Source organism: Seriola lalandi, unplaced genomic scaffold, assembly GCF_002814215.2.
Source record: "Seriola lalandi dorsalis isolate HSWRI2012SDOR001 ecotype SW California unplaced genomic scaffold, Sedor1 jcf7180002053898, whole genome shotgun sequence".
NCBI lineage: Eukaryota > Metazoa > Chordata > Actinopteri > Carangiformes > Carangidae > Seriola > Seriola lalandi.
The window spans coordinates 1,193,564-1,206,891 of NW_019524451.1; the positions used below are offsets into that span (position 1 = coordinate 1,193,564).

The 13,328-nt window shown below is 43.4% G+C and overlaps 1 protein-coding gene across 3 annotated transcripts in view; it reads right to left on the reverse strand.

Annotated features, from left to right (window-relative positions):
- ankhd1 (ankyrin repeat and KH domain containing 1) overlaps nucleotides 1-13,328 on the reverse strand; it is a 29,093-nt gene that overhangs the window by 4,959 nt on the left and 10,806 nt on the right. For all 3 annotated transcript variants that reach the window (XM_087172909.1, XM_023402171.2, XM_023402168.2), the window contains exons 5-32: nucleotides 13,143-13,290; nucleotides 12,823-13,056; nucleotides 12,595-12,689; nucleotides 11,825-11,980; nucleotides 11,077-11,158; nucleotides 10,667-10,858; nucleotides 10,420-10,529; nucleotides 10,033-10,120; nucleotides 9,026-9,153; nucleotides 8,776-8,919; nucleotides 8,548-8,650; nucleotides 8,124-8,386; nucleotides 7,665-7,946; nucleotides 7,150-7,573; nucleotides 6,883-7,022; nucleotides 6,659-6,770; nucleotides 6,389-6,534; nucleotides 6,139-6,281; nucleotides 5,406-5,619; nucleotides 5,068-5,243; nucleotides 4,580-4,742; nucleotides 4,394-4,489; nucleotides 4,163-4,279; nucleotides 3,875-4,043; nucleotides 3,542-3,741; nucleotides 3,050-3,402; nucleotides 2,662-2,814; nucleotides 2,237-2,386 (exon numbers count right to left, since the gene is read on the reverse strand). In XM_087172909.1, the coding sequence (XP_087029035.1) occupies nucleotides 2,237-2,386; nucleotides 2,662-2,814; nucleotides 3,050-3,402; nucleotides 3,542-3,741; nucleotides 3,875-4,043; nucleotides 4,163-4,279; nucleotides 4,394-4,489; nucleotides 4,580-4,742; nucleotides 5,068-5,243; nucleotides 5,406-5,619; nucleotides 6,139-6,281; nucleotides 6,389-6,534; nucleotides 6,659-6,770; nucleotides 6,883-7,022; nucleotides 7,150-7,573; nucleotides 7,665-7,946; nucleotides 8,124-8,386; nucleotides 8,548-8,650; nucleotides 8,776-8,919; nucleotides 9,026-9,153; nucleotides 10,033-10,120; nucleotides 10,420-10,529; nucleotides 10,667-10,858; nucleotides 11,077-11,158; nucleotides 11,825-11,980; nucleotides 12,595-12,689; nucleotides 12,823-13,056; nucleotides 13,143-13,290 (4,781 nt within the window). The remainder of the gene's footprint in view (nucleotides 1-2,236; nucleotides 2,387-2,661; nucleotides 2,815-3,049; nucleotides 3,403-3,541; nucleotides 3,742-3,874; nucleotides 4,044-4,162; nucleotides 4,280-4,393; nucleotides 4,490-4,579; nucleotides 4,743-5,067; nucleotides 5,244-5,405; nucleotides 5,620-6,138; nucleotides 6,282-6,388; nucleotides 6,535-6,658; nucleotides 6,771-6,882; nucleotides 7,023-7,149; nucleotides 7,574-7,664; nucleotides 7,947-8,123; nucleotides 8,387-8,547; nucleotides 8,651-8,775; nucleotides 8,920-9,025; nucleotides 9,154-10,032; nucleotides 10,121-10,419; nucleotides 10,530-10,666; nucleotides 10,859-11,076; nucleotides 11,159-11,824; nucleotides 11,981-12,594; nucleotides 12,690-12,822; nucleotides 13,057-13,142; nucleotides 13,291-13,328) is intronic.

Here is a 13,328-nt window from a genome sequence, read left to right on the forward strand (position 1 = left end):
TTAGCACACAAATGAAACTTAACACAGTGGAAAGTCTGTTGAGAAAAATAAAGTGATGCAGATATGTTTTTGGTGTATTGTAAGCAGCTTATTAAGCTCCGGAGTATGTTTTATTTATTTCATTACAGCACGTCCCCTAGACGTTAAAACATTGTCAACATGAGTGAACACAGCATCGAGCAGTAAGAACATGAGTTTATTTACTACTATAAAGTTCGTATCTTTAATTGTTGAAATGAAATCCGCGGTGACTGGCTAATTGTTGTGGTAGTGGCTAAAACAAGCATGTCGCGATACTGTGCACAGGGGATCACGTCTGCGCGGAGTAGATGCGCAGAGGGTTGAAACAGCGCTTGCCTGGTCTGCTGACAGCGAAGTTACTTTTGCTAGTTACTGTGATTTTAAACACGAGTTGTTGTTCAAAATGTATCGTTTTTCATGGGAAAAATGAGTTGCGTCCCCGGGACGCATGGATAGTGAGTTTACTGCGTCCTTTCAGATTTTAATGCATCAGGGACGCAGGACGCGTACCTAGCAACATCACTGCGTACAGCAGCAAACTAGTACAGAATTGTTTTGAATAAATCACTACTATAAACTATAAAGTGATTATTGAAATGTAAAAAAATAAACAATTTTTTACAGCAAAAGAAACAGCAATGTTCTGAACAATGAATACAGTATTACTCAATTTTGTGATGATGTATTTTGTAATTTAAAACAAATGTAATAAACAATTACTTAGAACCAGGACCTTTTCTTATATATTTTTACTGTGCAGTACAACAGTTCAGATGATGCTCTATCCATTTCAGACTGAATTTATGAATGCACCCAAAACAATTTGCTGGCTAATGTTTAGTTTTCATCATTACCCATGCTCACATAATGTAACTCTGTGTGTGGGCTCCAGGCTGCTAGCAAACTTATAATAACTGGGGCAACAACAGATGAATACGTGCTGGGGAGTCAAAAACTGTGCATTTCTCTGCTTGTATGTGATGGACTTTCAGTAGATGTTTCTGCCCTTGCATGCAAAACAGACTCCTTGCACTTGTGGCAATGAGCATCGTCAGCATCAACCCAACTGAAATGTAACCACTCTTTCGAACGTATAGTTTTTTCTACTATTGTCACTAATAGCAGGGTCTCTGTGTGTTTGTGTGTGTGCTGCGTGGTGCTGCAGCGTGAGACAGAGCTCTGCCCCTGCTCTTGCACAGTCACAGAGACAGAGATCTCTCCTCTGGGTTAAGAGTAACGAAAATGCATCATAGACAAATGTCATGTTTAGAAATAGCTATGGTGAGATAAAATTTGCAAGATAACTTTTATGTAGCAATAATAAATAGGAGGATCTATTTTCTTAATATCTCCAGTACCCAGAGCAGAACTGATAATGTCAGAGCTTATCAATACTACGGTTTTAAAACTTTAGCCCATGGGCCCATTTAATACTGGGTTTTGGTACCCATCCCTAGTAACAAATCTAAAGTGATGATATAATTAAGTCTGATAAAGTCTTGTGACAGACTAAGCCGCCCCTCAGAGCCTCATGATTGATATTTGAAATTGCTATTCAGTGTTGAGTTTCTCCAGTGGGTGCAGCACATGCAGTTATTAAATTGACTGCTGGTGTGTACTATTGCTGCTGCCTCATTGTTATCATGTAATCAGACTTCTTATCTAACTCTAGTGTCTTGGAGCAAAGTAAACTATTTACTATTGCTATGTAATAGCAGTAGCAAAAGGTATTTGTTTACTGTTGTCACCATAAAAATTACCAACATCCAGGCACCACATCCACCCTAAACTTTTTCGTTGGCCACAGCAGTGGGACCTCCCCTAACACCTTTGTAGTGAAAATGTGTACAAGACCTTGCAGACGTAAGTGTGCTGAACATGGTATGCATGCAGGCAATTTGGTTATATTGTGTCTATGCAGTGCTTGCCTTCAGCAGTTAGTGTTTATGGCACTGATATGGTGAGGACAGTAGAGTTACAGTACCTCATAATATTGAGATGAAATAGGATAGAAATTAAATTTCCCTGAAGCCTACTTACATTAAATGCAGTGTCCCCACACATTTTAAAACAAGTGTTGGACTGCTGCATTGTAGGTCTGGCCATTACAAATGAATTACATCATCTAATAGCTTTGTGTGCTTTATGCATCTAGCCAACTGTTATACTTCACATGCAGTGGTGTTTACAGTCCACCAGAGGGCATTGTTCTTACCTTATGGTGATCATCCTCTCCCCATTCTTGTCCTTCTGCTTGTCCACATCAATGTGAGCTCCTGTCACGTCCTGGATGGCGGTGATGTTGCAGCCCCCTCGACCCATGATCCGAGACACAACGGAGGCCGGCACAGACAGCTTCTTTGATCTTCAAAAAAAGCAGTCAAAGGTCAGTCTTTTATGCATTAGTGCGTGTACTGGCCCATAGTAACTCTGATGATTGTAATTTACATTTACATATACAAAACTCATAAAAAGATAAATGCAAATGTATTATCTCCATGTCAGTAATGTATATGCTTGGATTGATACACTACACCAAAAAATAATCTCCCTTACAAATGTGTGCACATGGAGTAAAACTTGAGTACTAGAAGCAAGGAAATGTGTACAATGTAAAAGGTTATATTTAAATAAACTGACCTTCTGACCACCTCCTTCCAACCTTCCTCTCTCTTCTGGCCTCTCTTGGGGCTTGTGAGGCTGAGCTTACTGTTGGGTGAGGTGATGGGAAGAGCCATGGTCTTGAATGGAGAGGGCAGGGAGTTGGAGGTGGAGTCGCTCATGTCTGGAGCTCTGTGACAAAACACGCAAAGATCAGGTTGAGTTGGGAGACAATAATAAAGGTATACTCTGTTATAATAGGATAGAAGATAAATTGAGAATGTCTGCAATTTAACAAAACTTCACACACAAAAATAGCACTTTATAGCTCAGCTTCTTCTGCCTAGATGAACAACCACATACACACACACGCACACACACACTCTATGAAAGATGATAAATGTGCTGTGCTCCATCAGGGACTCACTTTTGCGTTGGTTTTGAGATGGAGACTGTGACCTTGTTGTCCACCTTGCCGTCAGTCTGCGGCTGAGGACAGTGTCTCTTCTCTGGGCCAGGCAGGAGGGCCTGGGCTGCTCCTGAGGATGGGGCTGAGGAGGAGGAGGAGGAGGAGGAAGAGGAGGAGGAGGAGGCGGAGGAGGTGAGGTCAGGGAGGTAGTTGAGCTCCTGACTCTTGCCCCCGCTGCTGCTGCTCTCACTGGCACAGTCGGTGCTATCCAAGGGGTCAGAATCGCTGTTGCCACCCGTCACTCCCCCACCCCCACCCCGTGGCTCACCGTGGATCTTGTTCTTGTCAGCCTTGTGCTGTGCTAGTGCAACCTAAAAAGAAAAAGCAAAGATGTCATTGTTATGTTCTTTTTTGTTCATCACGGTACTCTAGCCTAATACATAAAAAAAGGATCATCAAATCTACAAAGAATGATTCAGTAACAGGCACATGCATAGTTGTAGTGCTCACCTGCGGATCCTGTAATATGATGGGTTCATTGGGCGAAGAGTCCTTTGTCTTGTTCTTTTTGTTCTTGCGATTGGTGCTTGGGGTAGTGGCCACACTAGCTCGCTTCTTACCAAAAGCTGTAGTGAAAGTGGCGGAGGTGGCAGATATACCAATGGTGGTGGTGGTGGTTGCACTGGGAGGCTCGATAGGAACCTCAGTTTCTAAAGGGGGCGAAATTAAGACAGGAAAGGTTACAAACCACTTAATTCTAGTGCAACATAACTGCAGGTATTAGAAGGCTCAAATTCTGCAGTCTCTCTCGCTTTCTCTACAAAAAAATCCATAAAAACATACCTTCAGCTGAATCTTCCTTCTGCTCCTGCATCTCAGAGGACTCTTCCTTGACTTTCTGCCCCTCCTCTTCCTCCTGCTTCCTCTTCTGCTCCTCCTTCTTCTTCTTGCGTTTCTCCTTACGCTTCTCTCGCTTGGCAGCCAGAGCCTGCTTCTTGCTCTCCTCTCGGGACTGACGCACACAAAACAGAATCGGTGTAAAAAAAAAAAAAAAATTAAAAAAAAAAAATTCTACTCATCCTTGCAGTGTATTCAGAATGTTTTGACCTCAGCCATAGTATCAGACATTACCTTCTCCAAGTCTAGCTCCTTGAGGAGAATGCTAGCGTTCTTGTTGGCCTCGGCTGCCTGCTGGTCTTTGGCTTTGACGATGGTTTCCATGCACTGGTGGCACTTCTTCAACAGCTCCTGCAACAAAAATGGAACAGATGGCGTTAGAGCATCTTGATCACATCTGTCACTTCCAATAGACGTAGCACACTATGGAATGCACACATGACGGAAAAGGAAATCAATGCCTACCTTGTCAGCGATCGTGGCGATATATCTCATGCACTCGATATCTGATGGGAATTGGTTGACTTCCTTTACAAGATACTGCACCACCTTCACATGACCCTGAAATGTTAAGTTAAATGTTTAGTGACCGGAGGCTTGTCAAATTGTAGCATGACACAGTGACAGCCATGGTTTTAGTAAACACTGCACCTTGCGAAAAGCAGCCATGAGAGGGGTAATCTTGCGGTTGTCAGCTGCATCCACATCAGCACTGGCATGCACCAAGAGCTGGACCACGTCAAAATGGCCGCCGTTTGCCGCCAGCCATAGAGGAGTGTTCCCTTTCTTGTTTCGCACGTCGATATGGGCACCCCTGCAAAGAGAGGAAGAAGGGTTGACTTAAGGAATGCAGCTGACACAGTGGGGACAGGCCAACGTCTGATTAAAATCACCAAAATAAGAGTGCTTTTATATATCTGCTTCAGCTCTATTCAAGATGTCATAATGTGAACGGAAAAAAAGACAATTTGTGTGCAATCAGTAGCTGCAATAAAGCCAGTAACACAAGGTCTTTGCCAATTCTAAAATATGATTCACTCAACATCAGAAGCAACTGAGGATCATCCCATTATGGAAAAAAAAAACAAAAAACTAGAATACAGTTTTGCACAGAAACACCACCTGTACAGAGGACTCACCTGTTGATGAGCAGCTCACAAAACTTGTAGTGGCCCTTGTCGGCAGCAATGGTGAGGGCAGTGTCTCGGGATGAGGGAACAGGGGGAGCATTGACATCAGCGCCTTTATCCAGCAGCACTCGGCCCACCTCTGCATAACCTCCTGAGGCTGCCTCCATCAGAGGAGTAAGACCAGTCTGCATGAAGTGAGGAATCAATTAGCAAGATGGCCAGCAGGTGCAGAACCAAAAAAAACAAACCAAGCCAAACCAAAAAAAGGGACCAAAACATTAATTGCATGTATTATGTGGCAGAGAGCACATTTAAGGTTAATTCTGGTTAAGTGGGAGTGTCCTCACTTTAGCACGATGCTCTACGTTGGCCTTGCGATCTAGCAGCAGACTGACGACCTCAGCCCGTCCCTGGAAGCAGGCTAGGGTCAGAGCTGTGTTTCTGTTGGTCTCAATCTGGGCATTGATGTCCGAGCCCATATCTAGCAACAGCTTCACTGCTGGTACATGACCGTTCATAGCTGCCAGCATCAAAGGAGAGATTCCCAGCTTACTGCCAGTCCTGGTAAGAAAGTAAACAAATAAACTGTTAAGTGACCAAAATCTAACTAAAACACTTAACTCTTTAATGTGCACTTAGAATTATGAGACTGATCATTGAGTATTTGTCTTGGTTTCAGTAAACATTACCATTTTACTGCAATGTAGCTACTTAACATGTACTTTAACTTCTGCAGAGCAGTATTTATCAAAGTAGCAGCTGCTATAAAACCTTTGTTTTGGAGTTATTGCCTTACTGTTTCCTCACTCCTCATTTATAACAGGTCATCACTATGCAATTACTTTAGGGTGTGGCTGAAACCCAAAGGCACATTTCACAGAGATGTTGTATTTGTTTGGCACCATGTGATTTAAAAACCTTATGTGTCTAAAGAAGAAATCCAAAGTCCAACCTCATTCACTTTCAGGAACTGAAACAATATCATCACATTCAGATTATCCAGTTAATGAACTTCATATGGATGGAGACGTTTCATCATACCAAGGGTTCAAAAAGAATACCAAGGTTCTTGTCACTGACCTGGAGTTAATCTCAGCTCCAGCATTGAGGAGTATCTTGATGATGTTGACGTAACCCCCAGAAGCAGCCAAGCTAAGAGGCGTGTAGTCTGAAACGTTGCGGTGTTCCTTATTGGCTCCCCGAAGCAGCAGCAACTCAACAACCTGTCCAACACAGTTACACAACATAGTTCAAGCCAGGAAAACAAACAGGACTATTGTGACTCTATTATTGTCACTATTGTGAAAGTAAACGAAGACAATGTGTTTACCTCCTGGCGTCCCCCAGAGCAAGCAAGGGAGAGGGGTGTGTCTTTGGTTCTCTCTGACTGAGCCTCAATGTCACCCCCTTTGTCCAGGAGCACCTCCACCACTCCTACATGGCCAGCAGTGGCAGCCAGGATCAGAGGAGTAAAACCTGTGGAAAGCAGAGAAAATTGATCAGCTAAATTATAAAATCACCTACTATATATCAATTCTGTTTCACACCACACTGTTGTTCATGATACCATTGATAGTCTTTTATTATCGCATTTTATTACCTTTTTTGTCCCGGTGCTCAATGTTGGCTCCCCGTGCAATGAGGACAGACACGAGCTCCTCGTGTCCTCCTGCGCATGCCAGCGTCAGCGCTGTGTCATGGTTACTCTCCGTCTGTGGGGAAAGCAACATCTCTTAGCAGAGTAGAGGACTTTGTGCATACATGTCCTTAGGTATATTGTCAATTTTAAGATCTCTGTTGTGTAAAAATGGTAATGTGTCTTACATGTGCATCTATGTCAACAGAGGGATAGAGGGGCAGGACTGAAGGGGGCGAGGCGATGTTTGCAGGCGTCTGTGTGGGTGGCTGGGACAAGGGTGTGGGTGAGGTTGTAGTGTTCAGCATGGGTACGCGGTTGCTCACAGCTGCAATAGGGTGAAAAAAATGAAAACAGTTATACATACATACACATACAGGTTAAGGATTTAGCAGGCACTTACATCTAACGAGATTCAACAATCTCAAATGGACAGCAAAAAGAAATGCACTTACCTGCCATGATGTCATCCAGCGTGTCTGTGAGCGTCTGTGCAGGTGTAGCTACCATGAGCCCATCTGGGGCCTGCTGAGGTATCATTCCTGGGCCTAACCCAGCCAACTGCTGACCCTGGCCCTGCTGCTGTTGGCCCAGCATCTGCTGTCCCACCAGTACCCTCTGCAGCTCTGGGCTGGTACTTCCCGGGTAGTCTGTAGGGTTGTAGTCTGGCAGGGGCTGAATAGGGACGAAGGCAGCCTGAGGAGGCGGCGGAGGAGGCTGGGGTTGAGCTTGTGGCGAAGGGGGCAGAGGAGGCTGCTGTGGTAGCTGTGGCCCATCCCTGTAGAGGATTGTACCCACCTGAGGAAGCTTAGGGTAGTCTTCCTCTTCGCCATCTGCCTCTTCCTCCGAACCCTCCTCTTCGTCATCGTCTTCCTCATCCTGAAAACACACAAACACCATAAGAGTTAACAAAGTCAGCACTAACATTATAAAAATAAATACATTAAAAAAAGAATTACAAGAGTTTCACCTCTTCCCCTTCCTCTCCTGGCTGCTCCTCTTGCTCCCCATCTTTGTTGGCCTCTTCATCCGTGTCGGAGCTGGTGTGTACCTGGGCACCTGGTGAGGTGGGAAGGGGCCCCGGAGCAGACGTCGTACTTCCAGGCCCCGGGCCCTGGCTCAGTCCAGCCTCCTGATCCTCTTTTAAGCCCTTCGCCTCCATGTACTCTTTGGTGAACTGTTGCTGTGTTTTCAGCTGCAGCTGGCGCTCCACCTTCTGCAACTCCTTCAAGATTTTCTTCTTCTTCTGCACCTAAATAGGCAACAGCCACATCGTTGTTTGACCAACTTAATTTCTGATACTCTGTTCTACATGCACAATAACATTAAGTGTGAATTTTCTTGTAAATTTATATCCATCCATCTTACTTAAAATACTTAAAAGACGATTCAAAACGAGAGTAGTGCTTAAGTGGATGATGGATTATACCTGCTCCTCCCGGCTCTTCTTCAGCTCCTCAATCTTGTCTTTGGTGAGCGGCTCCCCCTGAATGAGCTCTAGTGACTGAAGCTGGGCCTTCTCAATAGCGCTGATTCTCTGGCCCAGCTCGTTCAGTTTGCCCTCCGTCTCCTCCACAATGCACTCTAGAGGTTGGCATAAGTGGAAGGGTGGCAGAGGTTCTGCTTCAGGCCCCCGGCCAACTGAGGTGGGGACACCGGGCTGAAGGGCTGCCTGTCTCTGTTTGGACACGCCTGGATTTGAACAAAAGAGATCGAAGAGGTTGAGGATTAGGCTGGGTTAACAATAAAATGCATTAAAGCTAGGGAGACAACAGCTAAATAGCTTAGTGAAGTCTGCGACTTTATTTCTTGAGTGCAATGACCAGGGTCAGAGGACTTGTAGCACTGTTTACCTTTACTGGAGATGGGTGGGGGTGTGGCGATGTTTGATGGGGCTCGGTCAGGCTCCTGGGGGGGCACTACCATGGCAAGAGCTTGGATTGGGACACGAGGAACCTGTTATGGCAGAGGATATGTTACGTTAAAGCAATCAAAAACAAATATTAGACTTTTCTCTTGCTAAAAACCGATGGATTTCCCAGAAGAACATCAAAAAAAGTCAAATTATTTTCTGTGTTTACCTGAGAGGCATCTTGCGAGGGGGGAGTGAGCTGGGAGAGGTCAGGGGCTGGGACAGACAAGATGTTGTTGGGGTAGTCCAACAAGTAGGACACCACATTGGTGTGGCCACCCTTAGCAGCTTCTATCAACATGGTCGAACCATCCTATAAAGAGCAAACATAAATCATTTCAATGTGTTATTGTTACACACAAATGGAAAAGCTTAAATATTCTATCTGGTCTGATGTATATCCAGTGTGTGTGCATTACTTTGAGTCTGTGTGTAGGATCCGCCCCATGCGCCAGCAGCAACTCCACCACAGCCAGATGTCCTCCAGCACAGGCCAGAGACACAACTGTGTGATCATTATTGGCAGTAGCTCTGTTCACATTAGCACCTGGACAGGAAAAGGAGGAAGGTAAACAAATTAACTCACTGTGTATGAGATATCACTAATTATTCTATTCACAAAGGTAAACTGCTTAGGCCTATAACCCAAATTAATTAGTGGTAATTATATATACAGAGTCAATATAAATATTTTCTAAGAAAATTTAAGTAAGTAAATTCACCAATTCAAGTACTGCACTAAGTAACAATTAGTAATTAATTTATTGCTGTTGTCTTATCACAGAGGTAAGTGCATCAGTGCAAAATCCTCTTTCCCTAACTTTTTTTTTTGCATTTTCATATTGATCCACCCATGAGTATAAATCCTTCCAGGATACAGCATCATCCGGTCAAATTGTTGATTTTTTTGATCTCATTATATAATTATGCCATCATTACTTATGTACTTGTACTAAATTACCTATTATGTCCCTGAATTTGAGACCTGCTTCAAATATTATCCCCCACAATGGAAAACAGAAACAATATAATCAAGGTTAACTAGAAATTGAAGTGACCAAGACACAAAGAACAGCTGCACTGAAAGTACAACAAAGACAACCAAAGAAATCTGATGAAGCAGCTACTCTGTATAAAAACACAAAGACTAAGTCCAGATCTCCCTGAAATCCAGGTTTGGGTTTTAGTCATCAAAGTAGAGACAGATAATGTAGTAACCGATATTTACAAAGTATGATCTAGTTACAGTAGTCTTGTACATATTAAAATTCCCTGAACTGAAGTCAGAAATCTGCTTAAATGACCACAGCTTGACTTTTCAAAAAAGACACTCAAGTAACTCTTAAGAGGATTTAGGTCAAAACCACTGATTCCCAGAAAAAGTACATTTAAATTGGTTCTGCTGAACAGCTAATCAATAACGCACCTTTGCTGATAAGGAACTGCACTGTACAGAGATGTCCCGCCCTTGCTGCCTTCATTAAGGGCGTCCGCCCCCCTTCAGACTCGTGTTCCTTGATGACAAAGGTGATGATGGGTTAGTAAAAGCTTAGGTGAGACCAGAAGTTAAACAAGAGTTATGAGTTAAATTCATCCAAAAAAAAAATGACTCAACAGAAAACAGCTGTTGTAGTTCTGCAATCTATAAGGTTGGCTTCTCACAACAGACTGTGTTCAGTTCAATCAATTCAAATTTCCACAGTGAAGATCCAGATGCTATTACATCTGTTCTGATTCTGGTGCTATTTAAAATATGTAAAACAAAAGGCAAACAAATCAGGAGTGACCAAGAGGATTTAAGAGTATAGCATACCAAGTTGGCTCCAGCCTGCAGCAGCACATCTGCGACATCAGTGTGTCCATTCTCACATGCATACGTCAACGCCGTGTCACCTGTTGCCGTGGTGGCATGAACATTTGCCCCTGAATGAGAAAACCAAAAACCTTAGGATTATAAGCACAGAGGCAAGACTAAAACATTTTTAATTATAGCTAAGCACACTCTTTGTCTCTTTGTTCTCCCTGATCTGCAGCTCCTTGCCTCTATTTTTCTTGCTCACCTGCAGCCAGTAGGTATTTGACCAACTCCAGATGGCCCTCCTGTGCAGCCTCCATTAGAGGAGTAGAGCAGCCCAACTCAATGTCAGCCCCTGCCTTGATGAGGAAGTCGGCCACTTCCAAGAAGCCCCCACAGCATGCTAGAGTCAAAGCCGTCTCCTGGGTCTCTTCTGTCTGGGCGTTGATGTTAGCACCTGGACAACACAGCAAGAACAGTTAGTTATTGGTGACTGGTTTGGTTCCAAAAAGGGTAAATCATCATTATTTAGAGATGTTTTGGTTCTTAGGCAGAAAAATACTAAGAGAAAACTGATCACAGGCAAACAAATCCAAACCAAGAGTAAACTATTTACTGGAATGGCATTTGAAATCAAGTTTCCATTTCCCAGATGTAGGAGCAAAGCTTGTTTACCTTGAGCCAGCAGCAGTGCTACCATCTCTTCATGGCCTTCTCTAGCTGCCTCCATCAGGGGGGTGTAGCCCTCATCATTAACCTGGACACAAACCAAAGCGTCAGCAGATAAGAAAACATATGGGTGAGTATGACTCACTGCAAGATTACTCTGTGGTGTAGAACTCTGCCCCCATCTTTTGTGTCTGTGTTCTCTCACTGAGGATGGAAATTTTCACCTGGCTTGTTGTTTGATGCCGGCATCCAAGAGGATATCTTTACATAAAATGTGAAGTGGATGAAAAACAGCCCACTAAAACCCGAAGCTATGTCATTTCATTCGGCATTTTGTGAACTCACTACCAGCTAAGTGTGTTTTTTCTTTATTAACCTTTAAATAACGGCAATGAAAAATTGCTGAATAATTTTCAGTTTTTCGTGCTTGCTCTATTGCTCTCTTATTTTCTTTTTTTTTTTTAAAGATTACCCATGCAGTTGGCTGCATAAATGTCATTTAAATGTCAATAACAAGTGAAATTCCCATTTTCAATTTTAGAAAAACTTAAACTCTCGTCTAAACTCTGGCTAGTATAGTACTCAACACAATGCACCCCAATAGTAGCAGGGCAGTATGAATGTCAAAAAGTTGAAGGCTATTTTTGGTCGACGGCTACATAATCTATTTATTTATAGATACAGCTTTGGAAAGACAACAGGGAATTTCATCCCCTCCTGTATTTTATGGTCTGCTGTCTGTCTCTTTACACACCTCCTCCAAGTTGGCTCCTCTCTCTATTAACAAGGCTGCCAGCTCCACATGTCCTCCACAGGCTGCGAGAGTAAGGGGCGACTCGAAGGAATCAGCTGGCATGTTGACCTGAGCACCGCTGTCCAACAGCAGCCGTGCTACCTCCACATGGCCGTCCTGGGACAGCGAGACACAAAGAATGTAGAGATAAGCACCTGAATACATTACATGGGATCAATTTTCAGCTAAGCTTAAATACAATCACACTACATGAGGCTGAGCACAGCATGAAACTCTAACTAGCACTGGGTGAGGCAGTTGAAATCAATATCAAGATGATCATGGTATACACAGGTGTTAACAGCTCGTGCTTAACATATTTACTGAATCAAGTCTACTTTCCCACTCAGATGGCCAAATATGAGTGTGTACTGTGCTGAGAGCTCTGTCAAAATGCTTCAGAGTGTGGATACTGACGGTGTACTAGCTTACAGACACTCTTATTTTAAAATGGTGTTAATTTTGGATCTGTAACCTGACAGTGATACAAAAGGTAATCTATAGATACACAATTTGAATTTAAAAATATGACAATTTTGATTATGTTGGTGACAAAGACTGAGTCATGGGGAAAGAATAAAGTTCTGGGGAGAAATTGTTGTCCGTCATCTACATTCGCCACAAAAGTAATGGATTATTTGTCTGAAACAAAAATACAAGCAAATACAATCAGTACAACTTTGAAGCAAGTGAATATTTAGGTAATCATTTGGTTTGGGTCAGATGCTCACCATGCAAGCCTCCATCAGTGCTGTGTGCATTTCATCTGTCTTATGTTCCTGGTCTGCTCCAGCCTCCAACAGAAAACGCACCATATCCAAGTGACCTGCAACAGACAAACAAAAATCCATTTTCTAAACCTTTTATCAATCTTAATAGAGTATTAGTAAAGAACATGTAAAAGTCAGAGAAATTAATCGAGGTAATCAAAAGGACAGACACTATATTCGCATTCAGACCTTTATAGCAGGCGAGTGTGAGAGCACTCTCCTTGAACTCATTGGAGTGTGTGTTGATGCCGGCGCCATACTCCAAGAGCACCCTGGCCACCTCCACGTGGCCAGCGCTGGCCGCCTCCATAAGAGGTGTGTGTCCGTTCTCGTTGTGGTCCTCAATGTTAGCACCCTCTTTCAGCAGCACCTTCACCACATCCACAAAGCCACCAGCACATGCGTACGTCAGAGCTGTGTTGCCTGGAAGAAAGCAGAGACATTAATCTGACTGCAAAACAGAGTAAAGGACATAATCCTAATTATAGAGAAATGAAGAGGGCTTTCACCTGTGGAGGACTGTGCATTAACATCTGCCCCGTGGACCAGGAGTAGTTTTACAATGTCCACATAACCTCCACTGGCAGCAGCCATGAGTGGTGTTATATCCCCCTTGATGCCCCTGTCCTCTACATTGGCATGCATGGCCAACAAAACCTAAAGATGAAAGATGAAATGATAAGATTAAGGAGCAT